At 47.4% G+C, this 24,973-nt stretch overlaps 5 protein-coding genes across 5 annotated transcripts; 2 read left to right on the top strand and 3 right to left on the bottom strand.

Annotated features, from left to right (window-relative positions):
- Positions 1-309: 309 nt before the first annotated feature.
- Positions 310-1,487, top strand: F5J12DRAFT_418213 (uncharacterized protein). The gene has a single exon (XM_051739322.1). The coding sequence runs from the start codon at positions 779-781 to the stop codon at positions 1,391-1,393; it is 615 nt and encodes a 204-aa protein (XP_051596010.1). The 5' UTR covers positions 310-778; the 3' UTR covers positions 1,394-1,487.
- Positions 1,488-2,177: 690 nt separating this feature from the next.
- Positions 2,178-5,028, bottom strand: F5J12DRAFT_907268 (glycoside hydrolase family 37 protein; the record flags this gene model as incomplete). Its single annotated transcript, XM_051748904.1, has 13 exons — positions 2,178-2,462; positions 2,541-2,979; positions 3,037-3,055; positions 3,076-3,375; positions 3,439-3,642; positions 3,703-3,829; positions 3,882-3,950; positions 4,007-4,041; positions 4,104-4,238; positions 4,312-4,456; positions 4,539-4,724; positions 4,782-4,956; positions 5,006-5,028. 13 exons carry the CDS (start codon positions 5,026-5,028, stop codon positions 2,178-2,180), a joined length of 2,142 nt encoding a protein of 713 aa, XP_051596009.1.
- A 1,686-nt stretch (positions 5,029-6,714) lies between these two features.
- Positions 6,715-7,387, bottom strand: F5J12DRAFT_907267 (uncharacterized protein; the record flags this gene model as incomplete). The annotated part of the gene is made up of 3 exons (XM_051748903.1): positions 6,715-6,825; positions 6,879-7,010; positions 7,085-7,387. 3 exons carry the CDS (start codon positions 7,385-7,387, stop codon positions 6,715-6,717), a joined length of 546 nt encoding a protein of 181 aa, XP_051596008.1.
- A 130-nt stretch (positions 7,388-7,517) lies between these two features.
- On the bottom strand, positions 7,518-8,252 carry F5J12DRAFT_857501 (uncharacterized protein). Its single transcript, XM_051746738.1, has 2 exons — positions 7,649-8,252; positions 7,518-7,562 (listed from the first exon to the last, which is right to left on the bottom strand). The coding sequence occupies exon 1, from the start codon at positions 8,090-8,092 to the stop codon at positions 7,817-7,819; it is 276 nt and encodes a 91-aa protein (XP_051596007.1). The 5' UTR covers positions 8,093-8,252; the 3' UTR covers positions 7,518-7,562; positions 7,649-7,816.
- Positions 8,253-18,644: 10,392 nt separating this feature from the next.
- Positions 18,645-19,958, top strand: F5J12DRAFT_857476 (uncharacterized protein; the record flags this gene model as incomplete). Its single annotated transcript, XM_051746737.1, has 9 exons — positions 18,645-18,671; positions 18,726-18,763; positions 18,805-18,904; positions 18,960-19,027; positions 19,071-19,271; positions 19,326-19,442; positions 19,548-19,613; positions 19,778-19,798; positions 19,864-19,958. The coding sequence occupies exons 2-9, from the start codon at positions 18,727-18,729 to the stop codon at positions 19,956-19,958; spliced, it is 705 nt and encodes a 234-aa protein (XP_051596006.1). The 5' UTR covers positions 18,645-18,671; position 18,726.
- Positions 19,959-24,973: the final 5,015 nt, after the last annotated feature.

The following is a 24,973-nucleotide window of genomic DNA, read 5'->3' as shown; positions in this document are numbered from 1 at the left end:
GAACTCATTGCAGTATTAAGGAACGAATACCCCTCTCGCGGACATATCAATGTACCACTGGAATCTGCTCTTAAGGATTACTTCCAGAGGAACGGACAGACGGGTAGAGGTCGGTCGAGTTGGCTAAGTTGGCTTTGGGGAGGCCGTGTAACGTCATAACCATTGGGGACGTGTTACGAAAGAGCGTTGACGTGAACTCGGTAACTATGTAAATTCAAGTGGAACCCCCTCATTTGCGTGTATGATGAAACTCGTGTGCCAGTGTGTAAAACGGCGTTGAAACCGTAATGGCTCACGACTACTGAACGCACACAGGCTATTGGTGCCCGTCGTGAGCCTTACTTACACATTGACTCGTTTCTTGCTGACGTCGGTCTTACCAAAAGTTCTTACCAGTACAAGTCAAGATGTCCAGCAACACACTTACTAGCACTAGCCTACCACAGGCGTGTGGGCAACAATTCCTCAGCGTACACCATGGAGTGGAGTCCGTGTTTGAACATCATCGTGCATTTTTGCTGGCCAAACAGGATCCGGGCAAATCCCCTATATGTTCGACCCAAAAATTGCGGATATGAGGGTCAAAATGGACAAAATCTTCCGCCCAAACTTGCGGATTTGGCGGCGAGAATTTGCTAAGAAGGCCTGATGTTCGGCCCTGCATTGCAGAGCTCATGGCAGGTGTCAGACTACAGTGGAGTTTCCGCATCTCTACTCGATAACACGGCCATTCATATCTCCTCAATGTTTCCACATATTCAACTCGCTATGCGACTCGATGCTACTTCCGATCCTGGGATATGCAAAGTTCTACCGAGACATCCCCTTCTGTCCCTGGCTTCTCGGCACTGAATTCGTCGAACACTTCTATGGCCTAGCTAGAACGTTGCTTCCAGACTTCACACACGCCGAGCTCATGAAAACGGTCCAAAATGTGATGGTCTGCCAACGCTTCCTTCTTATGGATCATTTCCGTGAGAAGCGGCCAGGGGACGAATCTGCAGCTGGCTATATCATGGAGTACGATCCTTCGCCGCTGATACCAGATGAGGCCCAGTTTGCTCGTGTCAACCTCACCCCCCAAAATGTCACTTCACTGATTGAGCTAATAGCCTTCCGTGAGGCTTCACAGATTTGTCGGCAGATTCTAAATATCCGTGTGCCAAACCCTGATGTCAAACATGTCAAGCTAGCGCCCCTTGGTACCGTAGAGATGGCCCACAAGCACACGGCGACAGTTCGAGAGGCAGAAGCGTTGAACGGCGAACCTGATGATAATGACTGCGACACTACTTCAAATTCCAGTGCTTCAGCTGACGACAATTTCATGGTGACCCCGGAGCAAGCTGCGACCGACGCGATGATCTACTCGGCTCTGTGCGATGATTATTAAGGTGACATTCAAGAACTCAAGGCATCATCATCACTGCTACAGATGGGATCTACGCCTTCTCATAACAGTCTCGCCAGCCTTCACCGCGCACCGTTCCCACAGCCATCAGTCGAAGCTGTATTTACAAGTTGCATCCTCTCCGACGATGGGAAATTATCCATCGACCATATGTTACTGGCCCAAAAACAATGGCAATCCCATACCGAAGCGGACTCAGGGGCTTGATGTCAAATATTCGAAGGTCGCACTCGACAGCATTGATCCAAGCTCACGGATGTCCCATCGGGAAGCGTCACATCGTGCGTCAGGCATTGGGAACGAGACTGACACGAGGATTGGGCAGACTTCAGGTGTTGATGGTTTTTCTAGCGTGGGTGCCCAGCTTTGACGATCGCACTAGGGTCTTCGTAACCTTCTCGGCCACCCTCAAGCACACGCTGTTCTTCTTCGCCGCACCTGTAGTAAACGCCCAAGTCGACTTGCAAACAGCGTTTTTGTGCATGCCTGATGTACTTTTCCGTCCGAACTATCGCTTATACACAAGATGGAGCTCGTAGGAGGCGGAGGAAACGCATGCAGTCGTGTACGACCGTGAATCGTTACACTACAGTAGTACCCCCTAATACTGAATTTGGAAAGAAAAAGTGATCTCTTACTGCTATTATGTCGTGCTAGAGCAATGGAAGCCTCGTCCATCATCCCTCATGCAATCACTGACAAGCCAATCATGAACCCGTTCACCTACTTCGGCACCCTCGTATGGCTATCATCCCCAGTACTCTCGTTATACCCATGTGAACTGAGTCGAAATTGCAAGGGAGACCAAGACAGCTAGCATGACGGTGGCAGGCGATGAGGATCTCACGAAAGACATCGCGCCGCTAGACGAGGTAGAACTGCTGGTGGTCATCGCTACGAGCATTGGGCACTCTGGTGCAACGAGTAAGTGGCCATAGTTAGCCGCAACCCAGAGCAAGACTCCATTCGTCCAGCCAAACCCTGCCTGAACGGTATACTCCCCTCCCGAACCCGAAGAGTCTACATTGAGAATTGAGAACTTCTCATACATCTGTTGCATGTCATAGTTCATTCAACTCGTTAGCAATTTGGCTCGTCAAAAGAGGGAACAAGAAGGGAAATGACTCACGTTGCCCGTGTTATTAATGCTATTTGTGAGGTTGAGCTCGCTGTTAGGAAGGCGTGGTAGCAACCCGGGTATCGAGCCTCCTGTGGCATGCCAACTGCAGAGGACGCTCGTAAAGTATCTATTGGCGACTTCCCTTCCCAACGTTGCTGTCCAACCTTCACCTGAACTCGAGTTCCCACCATTTACGACAGTCCCATTGAGCGTATTTATGTCTGCACCTGGTCCGGTGGCCGTCACGTTTTCTGATGCCTGGGCACCACGGAGGGGTTGGCCAGGTAGTTGCGACTCGGTTAAGTTGAGCTGGCCGGAAGGGACGAGGTCGTAAGCTGATTGACCGGAACCTGGAGTGGGAAGCGTGTTAGTAGTGAGATTGGATGGGAGGGCATTCAGAGCTTCTAAGACGATGTATTGGTGAGGAGGCCACGTATTAGGAGCGTCCCTACCAAATGCTTCGATCAGTAGAGTGAAAACATTAGTCCGCTACATCAAGACCCACCACTGCTGTCCGCTCCAATCTACGAAAAGTGGTGGGGACCTGTGCCATTGTACTTGTTCATCACGAGGTTAACCGACGCAAAATATCCAAACGCGTTGGCCTGCGACGAAAGGATTTCGTCTGGAATGATGCCGGCCCAAACTGGGTAGTACGTTGCAACACTGAAGAAGCTATTGCGCGCTTTCGACGTGATGTTGAAGTCGTAGAACGCGAGTTTGCCAGCGTCCCACATCAAGTCTAAGATGGCCGCACGGATGTTAGCCGCAGTTTGGCGATGGGTCGTGGCGGCCGTAGAGTTAGAGTCTCCGTAGAGCTCGGCCAGTAGTGTATGCGCCCTGTCTTGTAAGTGAGAAAACGTCAGGAATAGTTCGAGGAACGATGTCAGGAAATGAATGCACTCACAGAGGATGCTATTGAGACAGACGGGTATCGTGTTCCTGATATTGTACGTGCGAAGGCCAGGATCGCCGTACTGAGGAACCATTTCGAACCTGGCCGTGAAGTCCCAGCCGCTCTCTGCACCAGAAGCGAGCTCGCCGTACAGGGCCTCCGCTTCTTGTTGCGTGAGAGGTGTCCCATACGTGGGGTCATTCGCAGTGAGGTAGTCTTGCGATTGAATTAAAAAGTGAGATCATGATTCCCAACATAAAAGACACGAGAGCTAACCTGTGAGATACGACTCCGGACGAGGTGCAGTATTGTTAACGGAGTAGCGGGCTAACATGTAAGATTGGTTTGTGTAGGGGCTCGTAACCTCGATGGTGCGATTGCTGGCCCACCATGCCAACTCGGTCTAAACAGGTTGGATCGAAAGAAGGCTCTTGAGAAATTTACAGGACACGCACCTCCGCCAGCGGTAACGCACGTTGTAAAACGGAAGTATCATTCGTAACGGCAACGTAGTCATAGACCATCTGCAATCCGAATGATCAGCACCAGCTCATACATCCAAACCACCTCTCCTCCTCACGTTAACGAAAAGCGGTGGTTGGGAACGGTCAAGGTCTACGAAAGCGTTCATCATCAACTAGATGAATCATAGAAATAGATGCAGACTGCGATCTTACAATACGTGCGTCCTCCGTTAGGGATGAATCCAAAATCCTCAATTTCATCCATGAAGTTTTGTAGTGTCGCATTGACAGTGGAATAGAGCTCCGATTTCAGCAAACCCTGTATGATCCAGTAACTATCCCAATAATCTACGCAAATTGTCAAGTCAAAACTCTTGAGTCGTCGTTATGGTTTCAGAACGGAAAGGAACGGGTTACCGACACTGTTCTCTAAAGCGACCGCCGGGAACAATGAACGTATGGTTCAAAGGAATCAGTGTACTCTCGCATTGGCCATTGGGGTAGTCATCACAAAGAGCGGATTGGTTCGTGTTGCGTGCGAGCTGTGTCCAATACCCGTTCACGATCTGTGCGAAGGCGTTAAGGAGCGGGTCCGTGGCGTTGCTTCAAGAAGGCCGGGCTGGCGTTGAAATTCGGTAGTTCCGCAACTTCGAGTTCGAGACCTTCTCCCAAGAAATCGTCTTCCACGAAGTTAACCAGGTCGCCCTCCGTCACGGTCGAAAGGTTGAACGTGGCGAAGTCCGCGAGAACCTCTTGCGCAGATTTGCTGGTGGGCTTGTCGACGAACGTCTTGGGATCGGAGTAGAGTTGTGCGATGTTGACGGTTTGGAGGACCTAGCAGGTCTCGTTGGTAAGACGGCGAGCGGAGAAATGGAATGCAGATGCACTGACCGCGCCAGGGCAAAAGATTTGACCAATACACCATGGTTGAACAGGGGGCAACGATGCCTGGGACGGAAGTGTAGCTGTGAGGGGTGCTGTAGGACTAGGCACCGAGGTCGAAACCGTCAGAGTCGGAACCGACGTTTCCAAGAAATCTGTCGTCGTCGTCGTCGGTCGTTGATGCCTGTGGTGCAGCCAAGGCAAGTCGTAAAAGGGCAGCGAGTGCTGTCCACTTGGGCGTCGCGATCATTATCATCGAGAGTAGTGGTGGCCGTTAAACAGTCGTCGATATGACGGGGGTCCCTGGTTACGATGAGAATGTGTGAGGGGCTTTTTTCCCGTCCACCTCCTCGTCCCGGTGCTCGCTGTGTGAGTTTTTATATAGCCATGGCAGTGTTAATCATTGAGCCCCACGGGGCTATTTTAAACCGACGTGTGCCCGGCCTACTGAGTCCTGACACCGGCTTGGGAACGTTTCTAACGTTTGTCTACCAAATTAGCCCACAGATGGACTCGCAGTTGTTGACTTGCCGTCGAAGTTACAAGTCAAATAACAGTAGTGTACGAAGTACGAACGCATCCGTTCATGGCAATCAAAACAGGCCTTCGCGAACGAACGATCAGATCAACGCGCAATACGCTTCTCCCCGGAAAATTCTTCTTGATCAGTAGTTACTAGTCGCTATCTAATCTCGCGATCGTATCCACTGACCATACCGGTCCACGTTGACTCCTGTTTTGTCTACCAAAATTATCGCACCAACGTGCTCAGCAGTTGTCCAACTTTCAAAGGGAACATTCACGAACACGGATATCCATGATCACCGGAGATGAGATGCACCTACCCAATATTACTGCTGACCACAAAACAGCCGAGCACCCATGAAAGGGAACGTTCGGGACTTTCTCAGCATCAGCTTCGTTCGGTTGTCAACGGTCATATGTACATGATCACGAAGTAAACTGGAGACCCCAATTTTACCGGAGAAACGCCATTTATGCTCGAGAACAATTGGCGCTGAGCGGGACTTACCTCTCACCGATATAATCACGAGACTACCTCATAAGCGCTCGACGATCCTTCGAAAGAGCACGCGCTACATGAGAAGAAAAGCTCAAGAGAGTTAGCTCACATTAACGTGAAGCATACCATGCGATTGAGCGTGTCCGCCCGTGATGCATAATCACGATGACTAGTGAGCGAGACTTGCCATTTTACCAAACAACCATGAGACTACTACAGTGAACGCTCGGCGATCCTTTCAAGGCACAGCGCACTGGATGACGAGGACGAGAATAGCTATAGCGCTATGTAGATGGCCAGAGAGATTCTAATAGGCGCAACTTCCAACGACGACAGTGGAGCTCAACACAGCGACACACTCCAGACCCATATCAGTGGCCAAAATATTTTGAAACACTGCCAAGCGATGCTTTTCTATTATGTACCTGCGCCCTCGGGTGCAGGCACGGCCGAATTCGTGCTCAAGTCAAGGAGTTACGATTGATATATTCAAGCGGTTACTGGGGGGGAGAAAAAGAAAAGTGATGAACACTTGACACATAGTTAACCACAGCTCACAAAAATTCATTTTCTCCTCATTCACCATAACAACGGACAATGATTTTTATTTTTTCGCATTTTGCATGGAGGGAAAGAAGAGAGAAGTAAGTCATTCGAGGTAAAATTAGTCAAGGGCGGACTTACGAATACCCGAATCTGATTCTGAATGCGCGTGGATTCATTATCACTGTCATCATCATATCAACCGCCACATCCCCCTTCCCACTTACCCACTCTCCTTCCTACAGCATGCATTTGGACCACAAGTCTTCGAAACCACGCACAATCTTTTAGCAGAAATCATGCCAATGCTACAACGCACCTGGCCCTACGGGTACCATCGACGCAAAGAACCAATGTCGTCCTTCCATCCTCCGCTTAATCGATCGTCATGCGCTCGGTTTGAAGAGCTTCGCCGCAAGCCATGCTCTCAAAGATGACTTGCCTCCAGATATTGATCGCAAATTCCTGTGCTTCTTCTTCCAAGACCTGCGATGAAACTATAAGATGAAGCAAAGATTGAGGCGTGAATACATGCGTACAGGTTCGAGACCCTCGACGAGCTTCTGAGGACCCTTGTGATCCTTGAGATGTTCGACCACAAACATGATTAGGTCGTCATCTTCGAGTTCACCCAGATACTTAACCATCCGGTGCTTGATGGTTGGCTCAAACTTCCTGTCAATCATCATCCGAACAAAAGCAATGTAAGCATTATAAAAAAAAAGTGATCTGACACGAGACGCACGTCGGTGAGACCATCCCATCCGACTTTGACCTTGAATAGCGCCTCTTTATCGTGCGGAACGGACTGCTTGATCGTCTCCAAGCGCTCCTTGGCCTTCTCGCCTTCCGCAGGACTAAAGTCAAGTTCGACCAACGGCACCTTCAGCTTCTTGATCCCCCCTTCCTCCTCCTCCTCTCCCTGCCCAAACACGGCCGCTGCCCCCTTGACGACTTCTTTCTGAGCATGCGGCTCCAGTTTGTCGACAGGTGCGGGACCGAGCAACGAGACGTTAAGTTTGACGGGTGCACCGTCGTCGAGCAACATCCCCGCTTTGCGTTGTTCCTCTGCGAGCGCGTGCATATCTTCCATTTGACGGGCGAGAAACTTTTCGGATTCGATACGGAGGTTCTCTGCTTTGCGCTCTTCGTACACACGGGACTCGCCGTCCGCAGCTTCCTCTGCGAGTAGTCGACCTGACCAGGTTTGTCGCCATTGGGACCTGAGATGCATATTATGTATAAAACATAACAGTATATATGATAGTTTAAGCGAATGGCGCACCTGTCTACGTAGTACAGGACGCACCAGCAATTTTTTTGCTTGCACAGTCGTCTTCGAGCGCTGGCAGTTCGACGCTATTGAGCAGATTGATGCACCTTATTGAAGAGTCTGAGTCTTCGTATTCGACGAACCCGAAGCCCTGTGGTTTGGTGGCTGGAGTAATGAGTCGTTTGAACGCGACCGTACGCCTGGTCACACACACTGCGGGTCAGCGGGTGACGACGCCATTTTTAATGCACGTATCCCGAGTAGTCTGTTGAGAATGTCGTCTGATATACCACCTGATATCGGCCCCACGAACAAGGTTGTCTGTGTCAAAGTTGGTGGCGGCGCGATGTGGAATGGCTGGTGTAGCATCTGTTGTTGCTGTTGGTGTTGAGCCAATGCTGAGATGGACGGCCCCTGCCCAGAGGATGGCAGCAGTGGTCGCATGTCGAGTCCGAGTCCGCTGTTGGGTGCGGGCTGCATCCTCGTCGTCGTTGGGCAAGAGAAGATTCCCACGTCTGGTGCTACTGAGAGCTTTGGAGCCAATGCCGGTGGGATGAACTCTGTTGTTACAAAAACACACACGACAGACGATCACCAGTCTCGTGAATTGAGTGTATCGTCAACAGGTACTTCACCTCCGAGGACTCCGAGGACGTGGAATGATTAAGTCAGCAGTGCAGGAGCCATGTCACAAGCGAAGGCGACTCGGAGCAGCGCTCCCCTTACACTTTACCCAATCGAATCCCTGCAGCCTGACCCCTGAGCGAGGCAGCACATGCACGTTGGAGGATAAGAAGAGGACGAAAGTTCACCTTGCAATACCAGAGTATACCTGGGTAATTTCTTAGATCGCTGGCATTGCAGCGTATTTGTTGCACTGTTCTTATAACACATTTCTCCTTGATCGAACGCTAAAGTCCCATTCCCTTGTTTTGTAGGATACACACGCATGTCGTGTTTTTCGGATAATCGTCAGCTGTCTCGCATCTAATATCTGCTGATCTCCTTCTAAAATGACAGTGTCTCCCATCAGTGTGATAGAGTGCCTGTCCCAGCGACGTTGGTATTTCCTGGGCTCGGATGAGCCGTTGTTTATGTAGCATACATCACGGGGAGGTCGTCGTCGTCGTAATGTCGCCCGGGAGACCACCCCCTCGCATTTCTCATCTTTCCTTTGATCGGAACGAAGCTGACGGTATAAGCCCATATCCAGTGACATTCGGAGGAAGGCGCACGGCATCGATGCAAAGTAAAGCAGCTTGTAAGACAACCTGTGGTCGTCTGTATCGTCATTCAGGATCCGTGCAGGTAACGAATCTTGTCCAGATGACGAGGCCAGGGGGCGCGGACTGAGCATCTCAATAGCTACTGACTACAACGACTTCCTGTACGAACCCTGGAGTAATACTCTGATTGCGAAAGCGTGGATAGGAAGTTCCAAAATTTGAAGGCTTGATTCTTTCGGGATGCACGAGTTCAATCGAACGGGTGTGTTCAGAAGGCTGAGAGCTGGGTTCGATCCTGCTGCAACCGGCAGGGCGCAGTGCGGGAAAATTGGCCGGAGGGGAAACAAGAGATTGCTATGGAGGCTTGGAGTCACCTGATTCGTCACCCACCGTCACCTTCTTCAGCGCTAGCTATATCTATCTATAACGAACACAAGTGAGAGCTGAGGATATGTACAAAAGATTATGGAATGAGTGTTGCTACACGGGAAATGTGACTGGGGCGCGTACATCCAGAGAGAAGTCCCAGCGTGTTTCGCGTGTGTAGCCGTCCTGGAGCGCAACGGTCGCCTTGGCGAATGGCTTCGGCATCTACCCATGCCACCGACGGCGAGAGGCTTCCAAAGTCGCCATACTGCGTCAGGCATTGGCAACGAGACCGAAATGAGGATTGAATAGCATTGGGTACAGTTCAGATGTTGATGGTCCTTCTAGCGCGGGTGCCCAGCCTTGACGATGACACTAGGAGACCAGTCTTCGTAACCTTCCGGGCCACCCTTAATCACAGCTTGTTCTCCTTCCCCGCACCTGTAGTAAACGCCCAAGTCGACATGCAAAAAACGTCTGTGTGCATGCCCGATCTGCTTTTCCATCCGCAATATCGCTTATACACAAGATGGGGCTCATAGGAGAGGGAGGAGACGCATACAGGCATGCAGATGGTTGAGAGTACATAGCAATCGGTTATTGAGGAGAGACGCCTGAGTTCGACACAGTTTGATGCGGTTGGTCGCCTTCGGTAATATGTTGAAAACTGTCACCTCATGCTTTAGCAGACCACGTTCAGTAACAGCGCTCACCTTTACACCAACAAACTCGGAGCGTCTAACAGTGGCCGCCGACCACTACGTGAAGGGCAACTCTTCCTTCTCGAACGTAGGAAAGGCACCGTTTCACACCGGTCCCTCGTAGATTCATATTGCACGCCAAATATGACGCTTCATCTCGCGAAAACGGCTGCTCCGTATTGATCAATTCCTCTCTATCCAGCCCTTCGGTAGGTTAAGACTGGACATGGTGGAATAGCGGATACGGACCCTCTTTCCTCTTTCCTGTGCACACCAAATCAAACGGGTTGTCTTCCATGAGAAAGAACGCACGAACAGACGTGGAAAAACATTTCCAGTTGGCCTTCGGCGTGAGATAAGTGCGGCACAATGCATTTGCCAAGGGTAGCTCCGAGATCGGACGAGGGTGGCGGCACACTGCTCAAGGTTGGACTAGATACTGATAGCCCTGTTCAAAGTGGGCCATGTGTAAGCATATGCTTACCACTAACACGCCACTCACGCTATCGATGTCGCTCATGCTGACATGTCACACTATCACACCTCCTATCGCGCTTTCGTCCGGGCATGCAGATCCCTCCTGTGTTGTGCTGTTTGGACTCTGAGGGTATATATACTGGTGCTGTCTGTGTCCATGGGTCATATCTCTCTTTCTTCCCCTTCTCTCTCTGTCCATCATCTTGTATCAGCATATATGCTTGATTGCTCAAACCCACATGCCTGTCCACATTCTGTTGTTGTTGTGATCTGTTGAGTGTGCTCACCCCTCTGTGGTGAGTTCCACTTTTTTTGAATGTGCCATAGTGCATGTTGACACCTAGCAGAGGTGTCAAACTGCTGTCTTGTCATGTCCTCTCTGTCCCTGTACCCTTGACTACTCATAGTTGAGGGAATAACCCTCTGTCCACAACACCATTGTCATCACCACTGTCTTTGTCTTTGCTGTCTCTGTTGTCTGCTGCCTCTCCTCCCCTGCCACCTATGCCACCACTCATGGCCTCACCTGGCATTGCCCCATCTCTGCCCATCTCTCCTTCATGTATCTCCTTGTTACCACCATCTCCTGCTTCCATGAATAGCTCCTCATTGTCTGATAGTTTTACTGTTGTTCTCCCTACCATTGTGATGTCCTTGACACAGGCTCAGACAGTGCAATGTGAGAACACCACTCCTGGCAAGACCCCTCCCTTCTTGACAGCAGGGGACATCACCCCAGAAGGGTTGCAAAGCTGGGAGTTGGGTTGTGAAAATTACTTCCAGTTGAAGAACATAGCAGAGGATGTCCAAGTCACCAAGGTTGTTGGCCATCTCCTGGATCCATGCATACAGGATTGGATCAGCAACAACAGCAGTTGCCTTACTGCCCTCACCTTCTCAGGGTTTATGGATGAGGTCCACTCATATTGGCTCCCCAGTGACTGGGCAGAGGCTATCCAGCAAAAGATGTTGTCATCGATGCAGGGTAATAAGGCCTTTCACCTGTGGGCTGTTGAAGTAGAAAGTCTGAATGTCTTGTTGTGAGGAAGCAAGTTTCATCTCACTGAAGAGCACCTCTGCTTCCATTTAGAGTCTCACATGCATCCTGATCTTACTACAGAGTATCATTTGATGAGTTCTTGTCATGAGAAGCAGTTCCAAGCCTGGCTTGATCTGGTTCACCTTCTTGATGAGAAATGAAATGTGTCCATGACACTGCAAAGCTTGATGCAGCCCTCCAGAGGAAACCCTTCCAGCCAAGCTGTTCAGCTAATACTATGACTTTGAACTTGAAGGGGCCAGATGGCCATACTTGCATGCACCCACCTGCCTTTACTGTTGAGGAATGTCAGCTTCTCCACAACAATTCAGGTTGTTTCAAGTCTCACTGTCTTTTCCAGAACCACACCATGCACAACTGTCCCAACAACTTCCCAGATGCAAAGAATTATAAGGTGCTGACTGCTGCTGATGTTGAAGCTGCTCACAAGAAACATGCAAAGCCTGTCATGGCAGTCATGGAAGATGATGTGGACACTATTGTGGTTGTCATGCCCTCTGCTGCTCTTGGGGATGGAACAGACTTGGGTGAAGAGTATGTCACCCCTCTTTCTGTCCCCCATCTCTGCTGGTCCTGTCTTCTTGAAGGACCCAACTTGACCTTCCCTCTCCCTGTAAAAGTGCTTAATGACAGCAGTTCTCATCTAGTACTGATTGATGAGTCCTTTGCTGCAAAGCTCAGTCTCTGGCATCATCAGTTGCACAAGTCTCTTAATGTGTTGGTTGCTGTTTCTTCTGGTGACAGGGAGGTCATGTCATTGGGAAGCTATGTTACCCTGTCTTGCCTTTCTCCTGATTCATGTTTTTGCTTGTGCTCCATTTGCACCATTATTGCACCTGGGCTGTGTACCCCACTTCTGTTGGGCCTTCCATTCCTATCCCATAATGAGTTTGTTATTGATCATGCTCTCTGTACACTTGTATTAGTAAAGATACTGGCTATGACTTAATGAACCCCCCAGTCTCTGTGAGTTCTCCCCCACCAGTGACTCCCTCCATCCAGACTGTTAAAAAAATTAAGAGTGAGGTTCTTACAGAGTTGCAAAGTGTTTTTCCAAGGTATTGTAAAATTGTGGAGGTAGCATCCACCCTGGTCTGTGGGGTAGATATCATTGGCATGGTACAACATTGCATTGAGGCCCTTGCTGCTATTGAAGAACTGACCAAATGTGATGCATGACTTAAGGTGGAGTGGGTGGATCACTTCCCAGCAGACACCCCACCCACTGATGCCCTGCCTGATGATGTTCTATTCCATGTGCAACCCAAAGACACCAACAAAGTGATTCAACTTTGGTTGTACAATTGTCCTAAGAAATATTGTGAAGCTTGGAAGACATTACTACAACACCTTGATGCAGGGCATTTGCAACCTTCCAATAGTATGCACTCCTTGCCTGCATTCATCATTCTGAAGGCAGACCCTATGGCCTTACCATGCTGGGTGAACAATTTTTGACAACTCAATCTGAACACCATACCTGATAATCACCCATTACCCCACATTGATGAGATTCTTCATGATTGCACTGTCACACACCAAAGGTGTTTGGTGAGGTGGACATGGATACAGCTGATGAATGGAGATGAAGACCATAGCCCTCATGTGAAGAAGGACAGCCAGAAATGTTGGCAGTCATCCCTTGCACAAGAATGAGTCATCAGTGCCAAAGAAAAAGAATGGGAGTGAGTTAAGTGCCCTGTGTACTGGCATTCCAGTTTTTGACATATCCATCTGCCTGTCTCTGCAGATACCAAGACCATTCCCACACTTGCTTGTAGTGCTCAGCCACATGATCCTACCTTCCAAAATTGGAAAGGATTTGTGCACTCCACACATTTCTACAGCATTCCCTCCAAAAGATGCTCACTTTGCTAATTCTTCTGATATGGCTGCCTCCACATCAATCATTTCACTTTTCCCCTTTGCTAGGGACCATGGCTACATATATCTACCAGGAGTTCCTACCAGCTTCCATCCTGAAGCATCCTGGTACATCCCACCCTCATCTGTGCCCTCTCAGCCCATCCAGCTTGGACAGTGTTCTTTTTGTCAGTATGACCTCTGGGAGGACATTCTTTGGTTGCCTCAGGTCTGTCATTCACTTGGAAAGGTCTTATGTGGTCATTTCAGTCTCTCCAGCCCAACAAGCATATGGATCCTTCCTCCCTGCTCCCTGCAATGTCTTCATACCAGTCTTGTCTGTCATTCTTCCAAGATTGTGACAGCTACAGTATAATCTACTGTTCTCCGCTCTCCCTGATCACATCCATGATGAGTATGATGTACATCTTGCCTCCTTGTTGCAAGATACAGCAGAAGATGCTCCCCCTTCATCCTCTCTTCCAACAGAGCCTCATTCATGAAGTTTTTATTTGCTCCACTGAGAGGATGGTTTTGGGGGAAAGTTGTGATCCCCTATGCTCCTGTCACCCCACAGACCCCCAAAGCTTGACCCCTGTTGACATCTGACTCACCCTGTCCACTTTTGGATGTACTATATCGGCATCAGATCAGCACTGCCTCTCTGTCATCCCACCTTGGCCTAGAAGCAATCTCTTTGAGATGTGACATGCACAGCCTCCCCCTAATGCAATTCCAGTGCACTTTCCCAGTTCCTGACATTACTTGACTCATACTTTGATGTTTTGACTGTCTTTGACTCACCTATTGCCAATACTTACCAATCTTTTGACTTTGCTTACTGATCCTTTGCCCTTTGGCTTGCTAATCCTTACCAATCCTTACCAATGCTTTCCAAGATGATTACCCATTGCTTACATTCCTTACTCATCAGTTACCAATCACTTACCAAGTGTTTGTGCCTTGTTTTCCATGGGCAACACCCCTGTACTGTATATAAATCACTGTACTTAGATAGCAAAAAGGAAGAAGACATCAGAGAGCCCCTCTTGCTTGCATTTTATCATCACTCAGTAATTCATTCAGCAGATTCAATAGTTGAGACTTTATTAAGGGTCTATCTATCATCTACTTTGCTTATCCTTGTTTATCATCAATATACTTTGCTCCAAGCCCTCCCTGAGCTCAGTGCAGCTTAGGACATCAAATTAAGTTGCCATCCATCCTTCTGTAGGCTGACAGCAGTCTACCCTATCGCTTTCTATTGCATTCTTGCTCCCTCTTCGTCAGGAGCACCCCCAACCCTCAGCACTCGTCTTTGAGTGTTATAGCTCACAAAAACCCTCCCAAAGAACAGGTTCTACCATCTAGGTACCACATAGGCACACCACCACTCACTCTTTTTGTCTTTTGTGTTGGTTTTGGTTGGTTTTCACCACTGAACCACACTTTGACTCACAGCACTAAGGGCAAATACTTTGCTAAGCTGGACATGACCAATGCATTCTTTCAGACCAAAGTTCACCTGGATGACATCAAGTGGTTGGCCATACACACCCCTTGGGGCCTTTATGAGTGGATGGTTATGCCCATGGGGGTGCACAATGCCCCTGCAGTTCACCAATGTCATATGTCCTCCACTCTCTGTCACCTAATTGGTTGTATTTGTCATGTCTACCTTGATGACATTATCATCTGGTCACAAATGCTTGAGGAACATGAATGTAATGTTCACACCATTCTCCAGGCTCTTTGTGATGCTAAGTTGTTTTGCTCCCTCAAAAGACTCAGCTGTTTTGTACTGACATTCTCTTCCTGGGCCACCACATCTCAGCTCAAGGGATCGAGCCAGATTCCTCCAAGATCACCAGGATTCTTGACTGGCTGGTCTGTTGATTGGTTATGTACATGCATGGTTTCCTTGGTCTGGTTCATTATGTTGCTGATCACCTCCCCAATCTTGCAGAATACATGCATGTCCTGAATGCATTGATGATGAAGACTGTGGAACTCAAGTTTCCTACCTGGACTGACAAACATCAGTGGGCCTTCCAGGCCATCAAGGACCTTGTAGTCAGTCCTCACTGCTTGATGACTATTGACCATGACAACCCAGGTGACAACCATATTTTCCTTACATGCAATGTGTTGGACTTTTGTACTGGCATGATTCTCTCCTGGGGACCAACTTGGGAGACTGCTAGACCAGTTGCCTTTGACTCTACTCCTCTACATGGTGCTGAACTCAACTACCCAGTGCATGAGAAGGAACTGCTAGCCATCATTCATGCCTTGAAGAAGTGGCAGATTGAGTTACTCAGTGCCCTGGTGGTAGTGTATACAGATCACTGCACTCTCCAGAACTTTGCCACACAACATGATCTCTCCCAACATTGAGCTTTCTGGCAGGAGTACATGTCACAATTTGACCTCACTATCTGCTATGTCCAAGGCAAGCATAACATTGGTGCTGATGCATTATCATGATGCCCAGATGACATTCCCCCTGTTGCTGCAGTGTCAATGGTTGAGGTGGATAAGTCACTGACAGTGGAGATCCTGAAAGGGTACATGGAGGATCCCTTCTGCAAAAAACTCTTTTCTCCCCTTGACTTGCTCCCCAGTCTCCAGGAACAGGATGGTTTGCTGTATCTCACAGGCTGTTTAGTGATCCCTCATGTACATTCACTTTGTGAGTGTTTCTTCCATCTCACTCATGATGCCTTGGGCCACTTTGGCACTGATAAAACCTATGCAGAATTATGTAATTCATTCTACTGGCCTAACATGCATCACAATCTCACTGCTGCATACATCCTGGCCTGCACCCATTGCATGCACAACAAGTCTTCAACCACAGCACCTGCCAGTCCCCTTCACCCCTTGCCAGTCCCTGACACTCACAGGGACTTGGTAGCTATTGACTTCATTGGTCCCTTGCCAGAAGATCATGGGTTCAATATGATTGTGACAATGACAGACCATCTTGGGGCTGACATGCATTTGGTACCTTGCCACAGCTCTATCATGGCCTCTGAGTTTGTGATGCTTTTCTTCAACCATTGGTATCGCAAGAATGGTCTCCCCTTGGAGATTGTTTTGGATTGTGATAAGCTCTTTGTGTCTCATTTTTGGAGGTCTCTTCATAAGCTGACAGGTATTAAACTCAAGATGTCATTGTTGTATCATCCACAGACAGATGGGGCCAGCAAGTGCACTAACAAGACTGTTAATCAATGTGTATGATTCCATGTCAAGCACAACCAGAAAGGCTGGGTCAAGGCCCTGCCTCAAGTACATTTCCATATTATGAATACCATTAATAACAGTACAGGGTTCTCACCCTTCCAACTTCACCTTGGCTGTTCCCCTTGGCTCTTACCCCCCATCTCCACCTCAGACACTGAGACTCTGACAGACAAAGTTGATGGGGTAGCCTTCTTGGCCTGCCTAGAGATGGATGTCCTTGAAGCTCATGATAATCTCCTTGCTGCTAAGGCAGCTCAAGCTCATGTGGCTAATCATCGCCACATCCCCAACCTGAGGTTTTCAGTCAGGGACAAGGTTTGGTTATCTACTAAACATTGTAGACACAAGTACATTGCTAATGGAACTAATCATGTAGCAAAGTTCATGCTGTGGTACAATGGTCTGTATACCATCCTGTCAGCCTCATCTGAGATGTCTACCTATGTCTTGGACATGCCCTGCATGGCCAATGCTTGCACCACATTCCACATCAGTCAGTTGCATGCCTTCATGCCCAATGACATTGTGTTATTCCCCTCACATGAACTGCCTCACCCAGGCCCTGTGGTCATGGTGAACAGACAGCTGGAAATTTTGATTGAATGGATATTAGATGAAAGGTGGGCTGGGAGGACAAAGAAATACTTGGTGCAGTGGCTGGGGTATGGGCTGGAGGATGATGAGTGGTTGATGAAGAAAGATCTGGAGGATTGCAAGGCTTTGGATGTTTAGGAAAGAGAACACCCACTGTAGGGGATGTTGGTGGTTTTGGGACTGGAAAGGGCTGGTGTAGAGGTTGAGGAAGGATGTTGGTGCAGAGATGCTGATGAAGAATACTGAACATGCACACCACTCCCCCCATTGCCTTTTCTTATGGGTTGGGAGGGTGTAAGTGTACACTTACCACTAATGCATTGCTCATGCTAACACATCACACTGTCACACCTCCTATTGCTCTTTCATCCATGCATGCAGATCCCTCCTGTGTTGCACTGTTTGGACTCTGAGGGTATGTATACTGGTGCTGTCTGTGTCCATGGGTCATATCTCTCTTTCTTCCCCTTCTCTCTCTGTCCATCATCTTGTATCAGCATATACACTTGATTGCTCAAATCCACATGCCTGTCCACATTCTGTCATTGTTGTGATCTGTTGAGTGTGCTCACCCCTCCATGGTGAGTTCCATCATGGTGTCATCACCTTTACATCTGCTATGGACCCACATATTTACCAGCTATGCCAAAGTGCAGTGGCAGGCATGTGAGAAGACATGCCTCCTACTTGTGTAGGTGGGAAGTTTCAAAACATCTCTGATAGTATCAGTCTCTCCACATTGTCATCAAACTTGAACCTCATGGGAATAACACTTGTCACTGATCCATTGCAGGCCTTACTCATCCATAACATTTCAAAGACTTGTACCTTTCAAATCCACATGACTCCCAGGCTTGTAAAGAAGTTTCTGGCTTCCTTGTCATGTGCCAGGGCCACTCACTCTTGTTGCTCCCACAAGAGTCATGGTGATCTGGTTACCACTGAAACAGCAACTACAGGTACTATCATATTTACTTGTCATCATAGGCCAACTAGTTGCTAAAATTTGAGTGCAGATGGCAGTAACCCAACTGATGATATGACAAGCTCTGTTCCAGTTGCAGTTGCCATGGATGGTACTGCTGAAGCCACTGCCAGTGCAGGTACTGTTGTTAACATTGCTTATTATGATCTGCTACAACTAGTTCCTAAGATCTAAACATGGCAGCCAGCAATCTCATGGGTGAAATGACTGATCTAGGTGCTATGATAAGTATGACTACTGTTAATTGGCAGATGTGGATGTCCTTGATGATTCAGAATAGAAACCACTCCATCATGTGCTGCATTTCATTTGGATCCCAAATGGCCAAGGAGTACATGAACAATATTGAGAAATTTCGAGTTTTGGTCATTGGAAGAGGAAATGCTGGCAAAACAACCATCCTCCAGAGGGTCTGTAAAACTGCAGACAAACCTGATATACTTGATGGAAAGGGAAACAAGGTATGTTGATGTGAAGTCTGTGACACTTATCTAACAATTTGTAGGTTGAAAATGTTGTTGTGCAAGGCACTTTAGGGGTAAGATGCTACATGCCTTGGATTGCAAGTCAAGTTACAGTTGATTGCCTCTAGCATGGCTACCATAACATTGAACATGAGCTTGTGCTTGTGTTCAGGAGTAACCCAGGCTTTGTATTCCATGACTCTCCAGGGTTTGAGGCAGGATCTGCAGAACAGTTTGAGGAGATGATAAAGTTTGTTCTGGACCATGCAGCTGCAAGGATACTGAAGCAGTGTATCCATGCAATATGGTGAGAATTGCCTTAGGAGTAGTTACTGACTTAACTGACCATCAGGTATACATAGGTATTGTATCCCCATGACTGACTACCACAGGACAGTCACTGCAGCTGAACAGAAGTTCTTTGATGAGTGTGACACAGGAAATGTGGCTGTCACTGATCAGGAACTGCTTAGTCCCAGTGATAGTGCTGCTAACAAAGGTGGATGCATTGAATTTTGCTGCCATTGAGGAACTTCTGGATGAAGGGATGGAGATGGAGGAAGCAGAGGAAAGGGCCACAGAAAGGGAATCTCTGTTGTTAGAGAAGTGGCATACACACATCAAACAGAGACTGGATTGCAAATTCCCACCTAAGATGTATCTCACATTGACAAGTAAGTACTGCACTTATGATAGGTAGTTGTGCTTGATGCAAGAATTCTTGACAGAGATGCATAATGAGAGTGCAGATTGCACTACTTTGATCCAGTGCACAGCAAGTGTATTGAATGAGGAAGGCCTGCAGAGGTTACTTATATCAACCCAGCAGTCAAGCATTGGCTTGTGTATTAATTATGCTTTAGGCTGGTAAGCCAGCAGTGTGCACTCACCACAAATTCTGATATTCTGAAGGGTGGTGAGAAGAATGATCACAAGTGTAATTGAATAAGGGGAAAGATATGAAATAAGAGCTTTTAAATCTGCTATGCTCAGTTGGTTCCCCAAGCATCATGTGAGTATCTGATTGTGTTGCCATAGTTGTTGCTAAATACAATGGATAGCCTCACATGTTCTGCACATATTTTTGGCATAAAAGTTGGTGAGTAACATTGTGACTGGGGTAGGAATATTGTCTACTGACAGTTGGTGTGAATGCTTTGCATTTTTCTGACCTGTCAAGTTGTGGGTGATTTCATGGAAGGTTGGCTGAAGATTCACTGACCTCATTTGGATTGGCATAACAGGAAGTATGGTATTTTATGACAGGGTTATCTGCACATTGTGAACTGACATGCCATGTGCATATCATGGGATATAGAATGTTTGTGACTTCATGGCAAATGATGGTGGATGTGTACTGACTGGTGTCACTTGCATGATATCTGGATGTGGAATGACAGTTTGTAAGTGATGACATGGCATATGTAGGAGGATGCTCACTGACAGATTGCATTTTTGCTATGCATCAATGTGCCATGACAGGTTGTGAGTGATTTCATGGCAGGTTTGGTTGGATGTCTGCTGACTTGCCCCACTTGCACAGTGCTTGTTTGTGCCATGACAGGCTGTGAGTGATTTCATGGCAGGTTTGGTTGGATGTCTGCTGACTGGCCCCATTTGCACTGTGCTTGTTTGTGCCATGACAAGGTGTGAGTGATTTCATGGTAGGTTTGGTTGGATGTCTGCTGACTGGCCCCACTTGCACTGTGCTTGTTTGTGCCATGACAGCTTGTGAGTGATTTCATGGCAGGTTTAGTTGTATGTCTGCTGACTGGCCCCACTTGCACTGTGCTTGTTTGTGCCATGACAGGGTGTGAGTGATTTCATGGCAGGTTTGGTTGGATGTCTGCTGACTGGCCTCACTTGCACTGTGCTTGTTTGTGCCATGACAGATTGTGAGTAATTTCATGCAAAGATTGGCTGGATATGGGCTGAGTTGTCTACTTGTGCTGCCCTTGGTGGTAGGATGTGAGCAATGTCTGAGAATCAGTATCTGTTGCATGCACTCACTCACACATTATATCCTGGTGTAATCACAGCTTGTAAGCAATTCTGTTGCTTGCTCACTCCATTCCTGCTGACTTACTATCCTTGTTATCATCTTTGTCATCATTCAACAGGATGTGTGTGATTTGATCATTTTATTTTCCTTACACCTGTGGTGATATGGATTCTTTTCATGCATTCTTTGCTGCTGCAACCTCAGACAGTAAGTCCTATTTTGTGATGGGTTGATGCTGTCACAATGACACATATCCAAACTTAGGCAAAACTTACAACTGAAGGGAACTCCAATGCACCATCAGAAGAGGTCACCACTTACTCAATAGCTGAGCATGGTATTTGTAAGTAGTAGTCATATTCTACTTCAGTGATACTCATTACCTTGGATTGCCTACTGATTTTTGAATATTGTTACTTTTTATTGCAAAATGGACAAGCACCTGCAAATGAAGATGTTGTTTCTCTGGCTGTCAATGAGTACAAGAGTTCTGGTATGGAAGCCACTATCCAACAGGCTCTCAAATCTGCTGTGGAGCAGCATGGTCATGACTGGACAGCTTTGTGTCAAACTCTTCTGCAACTCATTTTGGACAATCATCTATGTGAGTGTGTATGTCCAGTGTTTCCAACACTTTGATTTAAAAAATTCTTTCAGCCCATAAGCTGGTCATTTAGATACATGATAAATGCCCTATGTTCTCTGCTATGGTAATTTCCACACTTTGCTATCAATCTTCAAAGCACTCCCCTGCTGGATGATTCAGTGGCTAGAGAAACATGTACATTAAGGGCAGGCTATCATAGCCACAAGACAATCCATCTCAATTCAGGCTATAGTAGTACTCTCCCAATGCTGAACTTGACAAAAAAATGCAATCTCTTACTGTTCTTGGGTTGTACTAGAACAATGGAAGCCTTGTCCTTCATCCCTCATGCAATCATTGACAAGCCAAGCATGAACCCAAGAAACTACTTCACAGTTATCTATGCAAGTAATGTCAGTCATGCACAAGTTGCAACAACATCTGTTTTTTAACCTATTCAAGTAATCTAGGCATGGAAATGAGTACAGTTGTCAAGTCCAGGTGTCCAGGGTTAAGACCAGTCCAGAGTCTTGGGTGAGCATGAGGCTTGGGAGGCTAGAGAACAGAGGGGAAGTGAGAACAGATGGTGGACTGGTTGGACTTAGTGACTGAGAACACAGTGTTATTCCCTTGTGCAGGTCACAATTCAAGTCCAAGCCCAAGACAGGAGTTCAGGAGTGACTTAGTTGATTTCAGTACAGGCTGAGTATCTACAGGCTTATATACTAGAGGAAAACTATAGTTCAGAGACCAGCAATGCTTGTCTCACAAAGATTGGTAACACAATTGGTAAGAGTAAGCATTAGTAAGGCATGACAAAGACAACCAGAGACTGGGACAGAGATGAGGGCAGACTGGGTATGGGGCTGGGTCAGGCTCAACTGAAATCATACTTCATATGAGTGTTACATTTTGCCCCTGTTTTTGTTTGCTGTATGCCTCATTCTGTTCTGCTGGACTTACTTTTCCTTTTGAGGCTGTCTTCTCTCTGTTCTGACAGCCTTTTACCTCCACCAGTAGCATTTACTTCTCATGCCTTGTTGAAGACATATGTCATTATTATTCAACCAATAGCATATTTAGCTTGGTGACATGTGGACACCTCATGGTCTGTCCTTGTACAGTATTTAGCTTGCTGGCTCAAGTCCTGGGACCCCAGACTTGAGCTGCTCAATTATACACAGCATTCCTCAGAACTTTGCCCTTGGTGTCCCTAACAAAGACCATTTTTACCAGCATTGACCAAATCCTCTGTCACTTACAAAGGTTACTGCAGCCATTGCTCAGTAGAAACCCTTAGTCTGCAACTGAGCTCAACCTACACCTTGACTTTGGTCTTAGCATAACAATAGCTCAAGTCTCCACAGCCTTTGGCTGAAGGTCACTGTTCAGTGCACCACCATGAACCCCTGAAACAACCAACATTAGGTGCTGTTGTGACCCACACAAGAAGAATCTTCATCTGAGGATGAACAGGAGAGCACTGTCATGGATACCTCCAATGACCAGAACATCTGGATAGAGGCTTTACTTCAGGTATCCTCTCAAACCTCTTCACCCAGTCCCTCTCCTTGCTCAGTACTCCCATCCCACCTGTACCAGTCCCAACTCCTACACCCCTGCCACCACAGAATACAATGTCTGGTTCATCATTGAAGGCCACAACCATTGTTGTCAAGGCCACTGAACTGAAGATTGGTGCTCTGCCTGACTTTGACAGCAACCAGAAGAATGCCATGAGTTGGCTGTTCACAGTCCAAACTTATCTGATGGTCAACAAAGAAATTTACAATACTGACACCAAAAGAGTCATCTATACATTGTCATATGTGAAGAAGGGAGTTGCTTGCTGTAGGAAAAGTCCAAGTAGCTGTATAATATGAGCTAGATGGCTTAGGTAACAACAATAAAATGAAGGGAACAAATTTCTCATTCCAAGGGATTCTGGACTATTGAAACTAGAAGGTGGGGCTCAGTGGTTTGTAGCAGTAGTGATTTGTGGTGTGTGCAGCATGGTCTGCAGTGTAGTACTGGCAGTGTGAGTGTTGCAAGTGGTATACATAGTTCATGCCTGGTGGTATGTGAGACATGCAGTGAAGACAAAGTGAAAAGGAAACTCATAGTGACCTTCTGAGTGCCAAAAGGTATCATTCTGTACCCAAGTACAGGGCTTTATAGTCCAGGCAGACCTGGAACCTAAGTAAGACAGAGTACAAGTAAGGGAAAGCCACATGACAGTGCATACACACAAGACAGGCCAGAACAGGGGCTGAGGGTATACTACTAGTGTAAAGGGAACAGAGACCATGGCAAAAAGAAAAGAGTCTGAAGGAAGAAAGCAACTGGAGTGCAGGGGCTGCAGGTATAGCAACATGCAAGAGGGAGTGAGGGCATGGGAAGGTAGTGAGGTAGGCAGGAAGACAGTGCATAAACAGCAGTGGAGGCAAGTGGTCTAGGGATGTAACAGTAGTCACAGAATGGTTGATGATAGGGGCTTATACATCCAGGGAATGTGAATTCCTTACACCTGCAGGGGACTTAGATGCTGACCATCCCTGGTCAGCCATGTGGTGCAGAGGTGGTAAATAATGATGCCACATAGTGATGGAGAAGGTGCAGTGCTGTGGATTTGAAAACACCAGTGAATTCTGCATAGAAGTGAAGGAAGCATGGTGCCAAGGAATGCAAGAAGACCATTGAATGCTGTGTAAAGGCATCTGGACCAATGACATAAGCACCTCATGGCTGCTAAGTATATAATTGTTAGTGTGTGGCTCAAACCTTCACATCAATTTGATTCCTTCCCCCCCTCAACAATTGTTCTACTCTCATCATGTCTGTGAACCATGCCCCTTGACTTTCCCAGCTTGTTCATGGACCCCATGTAGTCCATTTAGTCACAACATATAGGTAGCCTGCATGCCAAAATGCCAACACTTATATAGACCCCACAACAGGCCTGTCTAAATAGATTAGCCATGACACAAGGACAGGTCTGAGGGCCTATAGTGAGAGCAACATACATATGGGCCCATAAACACAATTCCACAACATATGGGAGGGCCTGTGGAGGGTAAGGATGCTGCAACATATAGACAGGCCCATGACCAAGTAAGTATGCTAAGCTACTGTAAGACATGGACAGGCCTGCCTATTGTATCATGAAGAAGGTCACAACATATGGACTGGGCCTGCCCATCATATGCTTTACAGTAATGGACTGGCACTTGTGCCAACAAATTTTAGTTGGCTCATATTTCATTACAACACAATATATACATAAATCATGAATGGGGAATACATTATTATATACTTTGGTAACCTCCATATGAATTTTGAAGTACATCAGGAATGTTTTCTGTGCTGTGGAAGGTGGCGAAGTTTTGGTTTCTTATCACCTCTGCACCACCACTTGTGCCGCACCAAAAACAGTAAATCTGTATTATGTAATATATAGCTCTAAGTGACACTGATTATCCCATTGCTGATTATCTAACATTCATCCTCGCTCTCGCTGCCTTCATCATCATTCGACTTCACTCCCATCCCTGCCCTCACTGTTGTCTGTGCTCTTGGCCATAGGCTTAGTTAAAGGTGTTTTCGAGTTTTCCTCATTTTGGTTGATTCCAATGAGGCCACCAGTTTTTCTTCCCACACTAAGTCCCTCTCTGCTTTCCAGCATTCGAGTTCTGCTTGGTATGCCTCATTGCAGGCCTTGTTACGCTGTCGCCACTCCTTATCTGCCTTTCTCCACACCTCCAGTGCCTCAGCTCGACTTTCCTTCTGCC

Source organism: Pisolithus orientalis (genome assembly GCF_024613125.1).
Source record: "Pisolithus orientalis strain OTSU chromosome Unknown F5J12scaffold_44, whole genome shotgun sequence".
Classification (NCBI taxonomy): Eukaryota; Fungi; Basidiomycota; class Agaricomycetes; order Boletales; family Pisolithaceae; genus Pisolithus; species Pisolithus orientalis.
Note: the sequence above shows the minus strand (reverse complement) of the source record. Positions and strands in the feature narration are given on the sequence as shown.